The following is a 14,517-nucleotide window of genomic DNA, read 5'->3' as shown; positions in this document are numbered from 1 at the left end:
CTGCTGACACGCCTATGCTCCCCGTGTGTTTATGCAGACCTTGGAGCCCTGGAAGCTGTATGCCACAGTGGGCCTACTGGTGGGCATGGACATCCTCACTCTTGCCATCTGGCAGATTGTGGATCCCCTGCACCGGACAATCGAGGTACTGACTGAGAGAAGGCACTGGGTGGTGGGTGGTTAGGAGGATCACAGATGCAGGCTGTGCGTGGTCTTGAGGGATAAAGCTGCTCGGAATGCTGTTGGCCGCCTATGTTAGCAACTCCTCCTCTCCCAGAAGAAGCCCCATGAGAGGCTTCTGGTTTCACCTAAAGAAAGAATCAGAGGGGACCTGGAAAGGTGGTATGATTTCTAGGCTTCAGGGAAAGTGGGAAACAAGCACTTGCAAGGTGAATGCTTTAGGAAGACATTCTCAGGGCTAGAGTAGGATTTGGTCTGAGCACTGAGGTCTCATGTGAATTAGGTGGCAGGGTTGGGACTCTGATCCTGAGCGGAGTTTGGGAGATCAGGTGAATAGTAACTAACTATCTTACTGATGGTTCTATGTCTCTCTTAGACTTTCGCCAAGGAAGAACCAAAGGAAGATATTGATGTCTCTATTCTGCCCCAGCTAGAGCACTGCAGTTCCAAGAAGATGAACACATGGCTTGGTGTGTGGGATACAGGGAAAGGAGGGAGCGATGCAGTGAAGTCAGGAGGGATGGGCCAGGACAGGATGTTCAGAGGGTATTTTAGTCTGTTGTATTGCTAATAGCAGAGATATTGATACCCAGGTCTGGATAATCTGTAAAGAATAAAGAATAGGATTTTCTATTTTAAAAGAACTACTTATTTAATTTTATTTATTATTATTATTTAATTTGACTGGAGAGAGACAGAGAAAGAAAGGGAAAGTGAAAAATCAAGCTTCCAGGTCCAGGTCTTGAACTGTGGTTAGCCACGTAGGAGTCCAGTGCTCTAACTGCCATGCCACAGGCCAGCCCCAAGAATAGTGGTTTATTTACCTCATGGTTTTGGAGTCCGAGATCAGGGGGCCACATCTATTGAGGGTTTTTTCTGTTGGTGGGAATTCTCCTCAAGAGTCCCAAGACACTGCAGAGAATCCTATGACAAGACAGGACAAGAGCAGAGTGTGTTGTCTTTCTCCTTAAAAAGCCACCAGAGGGACCAGCAAATGGCGTAATGGTTACATTGCTGGACTCCCACATGGCTGACCATGGTTTATGTCCCAGTTCTGGAGGCTTGAAATTTATACCAAGCACATGTGCATGAGGGCACAAGATCCCAAGAGGAGAATGGAGAAGGGAAAGTGGCATGGCCATCCTCCTGGGGGGTGATTTCTTGCTTTCTGTTTTTCCAGTGAGCACATACACCCTATGGCAAAAATCTCTTAAATAAAAAAAAAACCACCAGGAGGGGCTGGCAGGTGGCATAATGGTTAGAGCTCTGGACTCCCACATGGCCAACCATGGTCCGAGTCCCAGACCTGGAGGTTGCTTTCTCAATCTCCCTTCCTCTCTCTGGTAAAATTTTAAAATAATAATAATAAAGAAAATGAAGGGACTGGCAGGTAACATAGTGGGTGGGGCTTTAGACTCTCACATGGCCAACCAGGGTTCAAATCCCAGACCATGTAGCTTGCTTTCCTTCTCTCTGTCTGTCTCCAGTGAAGTTGAAAAAATAATGATCATAATAAATAAAGTTGAATAAATAAAGAAAAAAAGAAAATGAAATACATGGTTCTAAAAAATAGCCACCAGGAGTAAATCATGGGGGCCCTGCCCTGACGACCTCTTTAAATCCCAGTCACCTCCCAAAGGCCCCACCTTTCAATACCATAGTTGGATTCTCCACCCTTTCAACACTTGTAGTGGCTCGCCCTATTTCTGTACATGAATTCTAAGGGACATATTTAATCTATAGCAGAGGGAGAGGCTTTGGGAGAGGACAGAGAGAGGACTTTGTCAACCCTCTTTGTCACTGTACTAGTCTTTTTTGAGAAATAAAGAAGGTTGGTCATTTACTGTGAGTTTAGGGTCCAAAGCGGGCATGAAGAAGACCTTGTGTGCAGAAAAGGGACCAGTGAGGATGAGCCCATGCAATAGTTGACACCATCTGTGTCTGGGCAGCTCCTTCGATGAAGACTCAGCTGTGAGGTCATGGGTTTAGGCGCCTCTTGGCCTTATTAACATTGCTCTGATCCATAACTACAAATGGTGAACCTGTCTTCAGCCTAGTGGGTATCTTCCTACCTGGAGGGTGAGGAGTATGATACTGTTTGTGGCCCTGACTGGCTCATTCTTGGCTGTTCAACATGCTGCTCACAACCGTCATGTTCCTGTGTGGATCTGAGAGGAAGCAATGAGGCCTGGGCAAACTGAGTGGACATAGCAGGAGGGGGACTCAAGGAGGAGTGTGCTAGGTCAGAAAGGCTGGATTGGAGGAGTGTGCTAGGTCAGAAGGGCTGGATTGGATTGTAGCAGGTGAAGGGCAAAGAGAGGATGAGGATAGGGTAGGGAGCATGGGGGTCCAAATTGCTCAGGTGACCCTTGCTTGCTGTCGTAGGTATTTTCTATGGTTACAAGGGGCTGCTGCTGTTGCTGGGAATCTTTCTTGCTTATGAGACTAAGAGTGTGTCCACTGAGAAGATCAACGACCACCGGGCTGTCGGCATGGCTATCTACAACGTTGCAGTGAGTTTCCCCGACATCTGGTATTGGCCTGTGGGCTGCCTGCAGCAACCCCGGTGCCGTGGACTGGGAAGAATCGGGTGCTAAATCTGGGATCCATTGTGTGGATGTCTTAAAAAGTTTGTTAATGCCTCAGATTTATAAAATACAGTTTATAAAGCTCACTATAGACACTGTATCATTAATCTTGCAACTTAATAAAGTAGATATTAGGATCCCCAATTTATAGGTAAGGAGACGAACACGAAGAGGGCACATTGCATGTCCATGGTTCACGGGCTGGACTGTGACTCAAGATTTCCTGCCAGCTGTCCCCAGGGACTGACTCTCGAGGACTCCGAATGTACATAAAGATCCTAGGAGTTCTTGCCTTGAAGGAGAGCTTGGGCTAGAGCCAGGAGCTAGTTTAGAAGTTTATTTGGGGTTCTCCTCAATCTAGATTTTGATTTTTTTCAAATGGGAAGTGCACCAGGAACTTGTCCTAATAGGCTCTCTCACGGGGGAAGAAAATCCCAGATCTTGCCTGAGCCTGCACACCTGAGACTCGCGATCGTGCTCTGTCCCCTAGGTCCTGTGCCTCATCACTGCCCCTGTCACCATGATTCTGTCCAGCCAGCAGGATGCGGCCTTCGCCTTCGCCTCTCTTGCTATCGTTTTCTCCTCCTATATTACTCTGGTTGTGCTCTTTGTGCCCAAGGTGAGTTCTGGCTTTGCTTAGACCTCTCAAGTCCTATGTCCCCTCCATTCTTTCCTCCTAGGGAGAGGATCACCTCTTCTTATCACTTCCCTTGCTTTGGACCCAGCTTGTCCCTCTTGTTTTTAATCCTTTCAACTCCAAACCTCTGTCGCTGGTCATAGCCCCTGCCTGGCCACCCTGACCAAACTTTTGTCCCCAGATGCGCAGGCTGATCACCCGAGGGGAGTGGCAGTCTGAGGCACAGGACACCATGAAGACAGGCTCATCAACCAACAACAACGAGGAGGAGAAGTCCCGGCTGTTGGAGAAGGAGAACCGTGAGCTGGAAAAGATCATTGCTGAGGTGCGTGGGTGATGGTAGGTGAGGGGGCGGTGGTGGGGCCCAGGAGGTCCATGTCTTAGGTCAGTTCCATTCAGGTACTCATGATTTGTGGAGGGAGGGTTTTGAGGACAGAACCTGCAAGAAAGCATGGAGCAGGATAGGGAAGGGAGAAGGGTTGAGCAAGATTCAGTGAGAGGTAAGACTCTAGAATTGGTCCTGTTGGGTGGATGGGGCTCTGGGATGGGAACTGCGTTGCTGACAACTCCATTGAGGCTAGAGGGTGGCCATTGGCTGTGGGTTGCAGCTAGGGGAAGGCAGCTCTGAGCTGCCAGCAGCTGGCACTCATGGCAGCTGGACCTGTCCCCCCCTCAGCAAAGGGGACCTGGGCAGGTACCCACAGTGTTTCTGGGCCCCAGCCTGCAGTTGGGGCCTAATGCGATGCCAACGAGGGGATATTCAAACTGGAGTGAAACCAGTCGTTAGGAGCTGCGTGCACTGACTTCGTGCTTCCCTCATTTTCTTTTTGTTTTTAAATCCTCTCTTATTTTCCTGATCTCTTTTCTTCTCTTGGTCCCATTATGTTTGGCTTTCCTTATTCTTCCCTTGATTCTTCATTTTAATTTCTTCTGTCCACCTACCTCCCCCCGATTTTCTGTGCCATTCCTCCCCACACTGTGTGACCTTCCCTTCTGATCTTCCAATTGTGTTTCTTTCCCCAGAAAGAGGAGCGTGTTTCTGAACTGCGTCATCAACTCCAGTCTCGGCAGCAGCTGCGCTCCCGGCGCCACCCCCCAACACCCCCAGACCCCTCTGGGAGTCTGCCCAGGGGGCCCCCTGAGCCCCCTGACCGGCTTAGCTGTGATGGCAGTCGAGTCCATTTGCTTTACAAGTGACGGGGTCGTAAGGCACGAGAAGCTAGTAGCGGGAGGGAAAGGGTGAGGGAGAGGGCGGGAGACTTGGGAGGAATCAGGGGTCCATATCTTCAGTTGGGAAGAACATGTCATCCATTCCCATCTCTTGTAAATACATGTTCCTCTGAGTCCTGGGGTTCTCTGAGTCTCCAGTACTCTGGAAGACAGGCATTTTTCTCTCTTTTTCATTCATATAATTTTGTATCACTGATTCATAATTCAGTTTGCACCTTGCTTGAAGCTGCTCACTCGTTGCTTCCTGGGCAGCCTCACTGCGTCTTTCTCTTCCCTACAGCCCACCTTTGTCTAGTTACCATGGCAACCCCCTGCAGCTCCTTGCCTTTGTGCTCTGCTCCCATCCAGCAGGGGTCTCCCCACAAGTGCTCTTCCTTCCTAGCAGGGACCTCTCCATTTCTCTCACCATCATAATCTCTCCCATCTACTTGCCTCTCCACACAGCCCCGTATTTGGTCCCCCTTGAGCCTTGCCTCTTCCGGGGACTCGTTCACATGCTCTGCGCGCTCGTGCTTCCCACACACGTGCATCCTCCCCTCTCCTGTTGGTACCCACTGGACACGGTCATGTGCACTTGTGCTTTCTCCATGCTGCAGCTGCCCGTGCTCGCTGGCATGCTGGCCCTCACAAGCTACGTGTGCTCCTCGTCAGGGCTACGTGCCCTGGTTTGGTAGGCGTGTGTATGCAGCATGCTGAGTCATGTCTTCTCTGCTTGCACGCATCCGTGTTTCTCCATGCATTTTCCTGTGTACCTTCTCTTTGCACCTGAAAATCATCGTATCCTTCCAGAGCCACGCTCACCCACCCATAGTATTATGCACTTTTCCCCAACTCACGTTTGGTGGGGCCGTCCACACCCTCTCATCACATCGGTTCCTGCCCACACTTCCCTTTCTCTTTTTGCATTCATGCACCACTCTCAGCTGTACTCGCAATCATCTTCTCCCGAGATCTCTCCCTTTTGTTTTATATTTTTTTGGGGGAACTAAGGGAAAAGAAATGGAGGCAGATTAGAAAAGCTGCTTCCAGTGAATAGTTGGTGAGGATCTTTACCAAAGGAAGGCACCCCTGACTGTTGGGATGGACAGACGGACCTATGGGGCGGGAGGTGGCGTCCCTTTCACACTGTGGTGTCTCTTGGGGAAGCATCTCCCCGAATCTGAATAAACCAGTGAACAGTGTGGCTCAGCACCTCGCCTTCCTTGCAGTGAGCAGAGCGGGCTGCAGTCCTAGGAGGGAGGCTGGAGTGTCCAAGATAATGACGAGACATGGAAGCAGATGGGTGAAAAGGTGTTGTGTTGCTCCATTGAGGATTTAGCCCGGTGAAGCAGGACACGTTAAGGCTGAGATTAACGAGTGATGGCATTAGTGCTTAGAAGTCTGAGCTCTGGAGTCACCTTTCAGAGCATCAGATCTCACCAAAAATGCAATCAAAGGGGCCAGCAGGTGGCATGGTGGTTAGGGCACTGGATTCTCACATGGTCTACTGCAGTTCCAAGTTCCAGACCTGGCAGCTTAAATATAAAAATCACGCTGGTGTGTGTATACGTGTCCAAAATCCCAAGAGGAGATTAGAGAAGGGATTTCAGCATGGTCATCCCCTCTGGGGAGTGATTTCTCACTCTGTCTTTCTTTGGTGAACCCATGCCAAAAACCTAAAAGAAAAAAAGTCTTTAATCCCTATTCTCCACGTCCCCATTTGTGGAGATGAGTATAACAATACATTCCCTCATAGGGTGTGTGTAAGGACCAGATCAGTTCTGGTGTATGGGTTGGTGTTAAGCTGTCACTACCATCAATGAGTTCCCGGCAGTGGGGGGAATGTATTGGAACCAGGGCATGTGGCTAAGCTGATGTGAGGCCTCTTCCTCTCTGGAGGTAAGAATAGCAAAAGAATGACTGCTAGAAGAGAATGAATGAAATAGCCCTGAGAGCTTTTAACCTTAAAGATCTTTGTCTAGAACTCTGAGCATCCTGGAAATAATTTGCTATCAAAACAAAACAAAAACAAAAACAAAAAACTTGCCTGGGATTTTTGTAATTCTTTGTATCCTCTGGATGAGGAAATTTTCACTTTGTCACTGATTTTTTTTTTCCTTTTTTTTTTTGAAGAAGTTTTTGCCATAGGGCGTGTGCGCTCGCCAGACAGACAGAGTCAGAGAGACAGAAAGTGAGAAATCACCCCCCAGGGGGGATGGCCACACCGCAATCTCTTCTCCTCCATTCTCCTCTCGGGATCTTGGGCACGCAAGTACACACACCAGGGGTGAGTTTAAGCCAGCAGGTCCAGGCCGCGAACCGCAGTTGACTACGTGGGAGTCCAGCGACATAGCCATTATGCTAACTGCTGGTCCCTGTCACTGATTTTTTAAAAGTGATTCTTAAATTTTTGTGAAAGAGCTGAAGGGTTGGATGGTCACTGGTTAAGTGTCTATTGAGTCAAAATCTGAACTTTGACTAGAGCACAGGTAGGTTAAATGTTAGACTTAGTACTTGAAAAATATTCCACTGTGATTATTCATCTTGGAGCAACTGGATTTAATTTGAGTTTCCCTTTTGAAAAAGGAATAGTCTCAAGGAAAGGTGGAAAAATTAGGGACCAAATATGCCAACTAGGTAAGTGTGGGAATGAACAGTGGCCTTTACAAATAGCAGCAGGAGCCATATGCAGTCTGGGGTAGAACCTGGAAGGCCCAAACTACCACCTTAACCTTGCAGTGCACTTGGGGTATGGACCTTAAATAAAGGGTCAGAAATTATTCATTTATTTATTTTTTAAAAATTGTGCCAGAGAGCATGTGTGCATGCATCTGCCTACTAGGAAGAGTGAGAGAGCCAGAAAGCACCTCACATGCCACAGTCTCCTCCACTTCCCCCAGTCTCAGGAGTTTGGGCGTGCATGCATACGTAGCTGGGGTATTTCTCAAGCCCCCGTGGTCTGGGACTCAAACCGGGCGTTTGGGCATGGGGATCCAGTTATCTTTCCTATGTCATGGGCTTGTCCCAGGGACCCGAAATTCTACTGTGGCCAAGAGTGGACCAGATGCTCTTTGTTAGTAGAGTGCAGGCGCTAAGCCAGATAGTAGGGGTAGGGGAGGAGCCTGGTACAAAGGAGTGCAAATGGGCTGTGTTGCCAGGGCACCAAGCGGTGCTGAGAGGAGCTGCTGTCTTGGCATTGCGAGGCGGCTTTGTGTTTCCAGCCCTTTCAGTGCGGGCAGGATTTGCTCCCAGACTTCACATCTTTCTGACTTTGGAACGTCCTGGACTCTAGACTCTGCCAGGCCTTGGTGGCCCTATGCTCACTTGCCCTCTAGCCTCCCTGCCCTACTGCTCTCACGAGCAGTTTGCCACTGCATTGGTTTTGTTCTGTTTTGTTTTGTTTGTTTTTTAGTTTGCTATAGATCACGTGCACTTGCTGGAGAAAGTGAAAAATCTCCCCCCTCCCCACTCCCAGTCCCTCAGGGGGATGGTCATACCACAGTCTCTCCTCCATTTTCCTCTTGGGACTTATGGCACGTACAAACATATACCCAGCATGATTTTCAAGCTGCTGGGTCTGGGACTCAACAGGGCCCTGTGGGATTCACCCACCCGACCCTCCATGCCATCCGCTGGCTCCAGTTTTGTTATCTTCACTAAGTGTTGCTTGAGTGGGTTGCTCAGGCAGAAGCTCTCCTAGCTTTGGGGCAGAGCAGTGAGCAAGAAGGGCTTTCATGGGATGTACTGTTTTGAGATGGGAAGGTGACCAGTAAGTAGGTAAACAAATAAGATACCTGAAGAGCAACCAGGGACCAGCACATGGGAGTCACTGGGTTCCCATGTAGTTGACTGTGGTCCGAGGCCCAGACCCGGCAGCTTAAAACTCAGGCCGGGTGTGCGTGCGTGCCCAAGATCCTGAGAGGAGGATGGAGGAGAAGGGATTTCTATGTGACCATCCCCCCAGGGAGGTGATTTCTCGCTCTCTGGTGAGTGCATGCACCCTATAGCAAAACTTCTCTTAAAAAAAGAAGATAGCAGCGGGGAGTGTTGAGCAGCTCCCATTTAGCTCTGGTGCTCAGGATAACCCTAAAGGGAAGAGGGTTACATGCTTGTTTTCTGGCAAGGAGACTGAAACAAGGAGAGGAGGAATACTGTCCAGTGTCACACAGCTAATGAGTAGAGCCAGCATTCTAACGGGTCTATTGCAGTGTAACCTATCACCCTACAATGGCTTAAAACAATCATTTATTATCTCTCATGGGTTCTGTGTATTAGAAATTCAGACAGGATACAATGGGGGGAGTTTATTCCTCTCTGGAAGATTTGAAGAGAGGATCCTGGAGTCATCCAAAGGTTCCTTCACAGGGGAACTGGACCCACATGGGAGGACCTGGGTTTACGTCCTGAAGCTTCCCTGAGCACGTAGGGTGTGCACGTGTGTGCTCACGATTCAGGCTGGCTGAAGCTGATGGTGGTATGAAAACCCTGTTGAGGGTTCCTGGCCATATTTCTGTCTTCCTTGTGGAAGAAGTAAATCAACTTAAAACCAAAACACAACAGCGAAGGTCCTTCACTCGTATGTAAAGGTGAATACCGACCGTCAGCTGGAACCCCTATGCAGAGCCCTCCGTATGATCTGTGCTTGTTCATGACAGTGGCTGGGTTTTAAAGGCAAGTGTCCTGACAGAGAGAGAAACATATGTGACATAGACCCATGTTTGGGCACCCACACGGTGGGAGGTGGGGCAGGGGTGGATGTGGAGAGCCAGCTGGGTTTAAGCTATGTAATTTTCTGATAAAGCCTTAGAAGTCACATAGATCACTTTTGCTGTATTCCATTGGTCTTGGCAGTCAAGGTTGTGCCCAAAGTTCAAGGGGAAAAGACAGACCCCACCTCTTGGTAGGATAAGCCTAAGTCACTGTGAATAAAGGACATATGGAGGGGCCAGCAGGTGGCACGGTGGCTAAGGTGCTGGACTTCTACATGACTGACTGGTTTGTGCCCAGACCTGGTGTCTTGAATCTCATGCTGGGCATATATGTGTGCATACCCCAAATCCCAAGAGGAGAATGGAGGAGAAGGGATTGCAGTGTGGCCATACCCTTTGGGGGGGGGTGATCTCTCACTATGTCCCTGCGTCCCTGTGAATATACATCCCCTATAGCCAAAACCTTAAAAAAAATAAAAAAACAAACCACCAAACATGTGGAATGAGGTAAGTGTCGTTTCAGCCTTCTTTGGAAATAAGGACACACCACAGCTGGCCTGCCTATTCCCAAACCAGCGTTTACTCCACCCTTCCACTTTACCCTCCCACGCTCATCACCTCCATTGTTTTAGTCTGCTTTTCTGTCCTGCTAACTGAATATCTGAGTAATTTATAAACAGCAGAGGTTTATTTAGCTTTCAGTTTTGGAGGTTCAAGGTCAGGGGGCCATATCTGATGAAAGTCTTGGGGGCTCGCTACGCACTCAAGACAACACAGAACATTACATGGTAAGAGAAGAACTCTTGGTCTGCTCCTCTTCTTTTTTTAACAATTATTTAATTTTATTATTCTTCAGTTTGACCAGAGAGAGTAAGTGAGAAAGTAAGCTTTCAGGTCTAGGGCTCACACTGCAGTTGGCCATGTGGGAGTCCGCCCTTAACCACCATGCCACCTGCTGCCCAATCCCAGTCACCTCCCAATGGCCCCACCTTTCAACTCCATGATTGGATTGAGTCTCCTCTCCCACACTGTTACAGTGGCTCACCACTTTTCAGTACATGAATTTGGGGAGGGGGTTGGGAGACATTCAAACCATAGCATTAGTTTTGCCTATTTTCTGGCATTTAGTTTCCTACCAGACCCTTGAATCCTCTTGGATGCTTTAGAGTCATTGTAGCCTCACACACAGCCCTTTGTGTCTGAAGTGCTGAAGATGCCAACTGTGGTCCTTCCCGTAGGCCTTTGTAATTTTTAGCTACTCTAGGCAGGGAGCTTTTCACTCAGGCTTTGAAACATGGAATTCTGCCATTTTGCCTGTCGTCTATTCATCTAAGGCAAATCGTAAGATGGGCTTCATGTTAATGGATAGCTTCTCAAATAGAACTGCTTTCGAACAGTGGTACTTTACGGTCAATATGGCACCCACTTACATGGCCCCCTGTGCAAGGAAAGAATTCATTCATGAAAGATGAGCCCCAGCAACAATGGCAGCTGTAGTGGAATGTGTACTGAGGCCTCTGTGGGCCAGATATTGTGCCAGGGACTAATTCAGCAAAGCAAGGGAGACAGACAAACGGAGACATGGCACTCACGCAGTAAGAAGTACACTTCCTAGGTGTGGGGTTCAGGGGAGGAAAAACATGTTTTTCCTCTGCCTATCTTAGGTTCTTTTACTAGGGCTCCATAAATCAAGCTGGCAAGAGACTGATTAACAAAAGAAAAACAAATAGAAAGTTATTAAGCTTGTGCCTTTAACCCTTACCACACAATAAGTCAGCAAATACTTCATATTAATTTTGTTTCCTGTACTTCAGGTCATACCTCTATGGAGACTTCTCTGATCCCCCTGCTGAAGCTCAGAATATAATGCCCTAAAATAAGGCACTTAGACATGCTGGCTGAATTAAAGAAAGCGCCTCAAAGCCAAGGTCTCTGACCTTGCCTTGTCCATCTTGATCATCTTGCATCCTCTTCCTTTTCCTAAATAGAAAGGCTTTACTTTGATACCCCATTACCTGACGGTCTCTGACCTTGCCTTGTCCATCTTGATCATCTTGCATCCTCTTCCTTTTCCTAAATAGAAAGGCTTTGATACCCCATTTACCTGACTAACGACTGGACCCATCAGAGAGGGAAACAGTTGGCCCTTTCCCTCAGGTTTAATTAAACTGGTATCACAGGAAAGAAGATTGAGGAAAGTCAACATACTTGGGCAGCAGGTTTTGTAAGGAGCTATTGTGTATCTCCCAAGCCCATTCATTTATTTTCTTTCTTTTTGCAGAGGTTTTTGCTATAGGGCGCATGTGCTCACCAGAAAGACAGAGAAAGACAGAGACAGAAAGTGAGAACTCACCCCCTCCCCCTGGGGGGGATGGCCACACCACAATCCCTTTTCCTCCATTGTCCTCTTGGGATCTTGGGCACGCACCACTGGGTCGAGACTCGAACCATGGTTGACTACATGGGAATCCAGCAATGTAACCATTACACCATCTGCTGGTCCCCATTTCTTCTCTTTCTCTTTTTAAAAATTTTTTTAGAATTTTGCTATAGGGTGCATGCACTCACTGGGGTGACAGAGACAAAACAAGAAACGAACCCCCAGGAGGATGGCCGTGCTACAGTCCCTTTCCCTTCATTCTCCTCTAGGGATTTTGGGCACATATTGCACTAGTGTTGGCATGACTTTCAAGGCTCTGGGTACAGGACTAGAACCATGGTTGGCCATGTGGGAGTCCAGTGTCTTGACCACTATGCCATCCACTGGCCCCTCTCTTTTTTCTTCTTTCTTTTCCTTTCTTCTTTCCTTTATAGTTTGCTATAGGGTGCGTGTACTTTCCAGAAGGGGGGGTGAGAGAGAAAGTGAGAAATCACCCTGGGGGGGATGGTCACACATCAGTCCCCTCTCCATTTTCTTCTTGGGATTTTGGGCCCGCACACACATGCACTCAGTGTGTTTTTCAAGCTGCCAAGTCCAGGACTTGAATTGCACAGTCGGCCATATGGAGTCTAGTTGCCTTAACCTCCACAGCATCTGCTGGCCTGCTGATTCAGTTTTCAAAGAGAATCACTACTCAAGATTGTCTGAACATTGATCTCATTCTTTCCTACTGGAAGTAATTTACTGTAAAATTGCCTCTATACCCCTTCCAATATTCTTCTCCTTTATAAAGAGTGTATTGGGAACCAGCAGTTAGCGTAATGGCTATGTTGCTGGACTCCCACGTAGTCGACCGCGGTTCGCGTCCCTGACCCGGTGGCTTAAAACTCATGCCGGGCGCGTGTGCGTGCGTGCCCAAGATCCCGAGAGGAGAATGGAGGAGAAGGGATTGCGGCGTGACCATCCCCTCTGGGGGGTGATTTCTCGCTTTCTGTCTCTGTCTCTCTCTGTCTGTCTGGCGAGCGCACGTGCCCTATAGTGAAAAAACCTCTCCAAAAAAAGAGAATGTTTTAAGCTCCAACCGTATGGCCTTTCTTTGACTTCATATTTCGTAGGGATCCTGTGTACACCTGTATATGTGAAACAGGTTTGTATACCTTTTCTCTCATTAATCTGCCTATTGTCAGTTAATCTTCTGTGAACTTTCAGAGGGGAGAGGAAAATTGCTTTGCCCTGTGTACCCGCCATCCCAAGCATTCATAAACACTATGGCCCCTTATTTGCCTCTGACTCAGCTGTGTAACTGCTGTGTACATGGAAAATATGTCTCTGATCATTCCTATCTTCTTTGGACATTTTGAGGGTTGTGATTGAATAAACTTATGGTGGATTTTTCACCTAGATTATTGAATAGATAATTGTCTACATAAAGATTGGAGAATTCAGGGTAAAAGATGTTAGTCCTAGGGCCAGCTGGTGGCATGGTGGCTAAGGTTGCTGGATCCTACATGCAACTGTCTGCACAGTTTGAGTCCTTGACCCAGGGACTTAGAAACCACACCAGGCCCATGTGCATGCAAGCCCCAAATCCCAAAAAGAAGGGAAAATGAAGAAGTGATTGCAGTGTGACCATTCCCCATGGGGGGTGTTCTTCCCCCACTTCTTGCATTAGTGTGCACAACCTCTGGCGAATTTTTAAGAAAACATTAGTACTGGGGCCTAAGAGGTAGCATGGTGGTTAAGACCACCATGGACTCTCACATGACTGGCCACAGTTCCAGTCCCAGACCTGGAGGCTTGCTTTTTCACTCTTTCTCTATCTCTGCTCAAATTGAATAATGATGATAAATAAAATAAAATAAATAATTATTTTAAAAAATATTAGTATGAAAACCTATGTTAAACTATTCAGAGAAGCACATTTTATTAGAACATACAGGGATCCTGTGTACACCTGTATATGTGAAAAAAATTTGTATACCTTTTCTGTCATTAATCTGCCTATTGTCAGTTAATTTTCTGTGAACTTTCAGAGGGGAGAGGAAAATTGCTTTGCCCTGTGTACCCGCCATCCCAAGCATTCATAAACACTATGGCCCCTTATTTGCCTCTGACTCAGCTGTGTAACTGCTGTGTACATGGAAAATATGTCTCTGATCATTCCTATCTTCTTTGGACATTTTGAGGGTTGTGATTGAATAAACTTATGGTGGATTTTTCACCTAGATTATTGAATAGATAATTGTCTACATAAAGATTGGAGAATTCAGGATAAAAGAAAGATGTTAGTCCTAGGGGGCCAGCTGGTGGCATGGTGGCTAAGGTTGCTGGATCCTACATGCAACTGTCTGCACAGTTTGAGTCCTTGACCCAGGGACTTAGAAACCACACCAGGCCCATGTGCATGCAAGCCCCAAATCCCAAAAAGAAGGGAAAATGGAGAAGTGATTGCAGTGTGATCATTCCCCATGGGGGGTGTTCTTCCCCCACTTCTTGCATTAGTGTGCACAACCTCTGGCGAATTTTTAAGAAAACATTAGTACTGGGGCCTAAGAGGTAGCATGGTGGTTAAGACCACCATGGACTCTCACATGACTGGCCACAGTTCCAGTCCCAGACCTGGAGGCTTGCTTTTTCACTCTTTCTCTATCTCTGCTCAAATTGAATAATGATGATAAATAAAATTAAATAAATAATTATTTAAAAAAATATTAGTATGAAAAACCTATGTTAAACTATTCAGCGAAGCATATTTTATTAGAACATACTTTTGGGACCAGCAGTTGGCATAATGGCTACGTCACTGGACTCCCA

The 14,517-nt window shown here is 47.4% G+C and overlaps 1 protein-coding gene across 5 annotated transcripts in view; it reads left to right on the top strand.

Moving 5' to 3' along the window:
• The window catches only part of GABBR1 (gamma-aminobutyric acid type B receptor subunit 1), a 36,395-nt gene extending 30,572 nt beyond the window's left edge, over positions 1–5,823 (top strand). For 4 of the 5 annotated variants that reach the window (XM_027776529.1, XM_027776528.1, XM_006172374.3 and 1 more), the window contains 6 exons: positions 38–145; positions 557–650; positions 2,566–2,693; positions 3,259–3,387; positions 3,587–3,730; positions 4,429–5,823. In XM_027776529.1, the coding sequence (XP_027632330.1) occupies positions 38–145; positions 557–650; positions 2,566–2,693; positions 3,259–3,387; positions 3,587–3,730; positions 4,429–4,602 (777 nt within the window). In that variant the 3' untranslated portion in view covers positions 4,603–5,823. The remainder of the gene's footprint in view (positions 1–37; positions 146–556; positions 651–2,565; positions 2,694–3,258; positions 3,388–3,586; positions 3,731–4,428) is intronic. The other variant, XM_027776525.1, reaches the window with a different exon arrangement.
• The last annotated feature ends 8,694 nt before the right edge of the window (positions 5,824–14,517 follow it).

The sequence above is a fragment of the Tupaia chinensis genome, unplaced genomic scaffold, assembly GCF_000334495.1.
Source record: "Tupaia chinensis unplaced genomic scaffold, TupChi_1.0 Scaffold000678_1, whole genome shotgun sequence".
Classification (NCBI taxonomy): Eukaryota; Metazoa; Chordata; class Mammalia; order Scandentia; family Tupaiidae; genus Tupaia; species Tupaia belangeri.
Note: the sequence above shows the minus strand (reverse complement) of the source record. Positions and strands in the feature narration are given on the sequence as shown.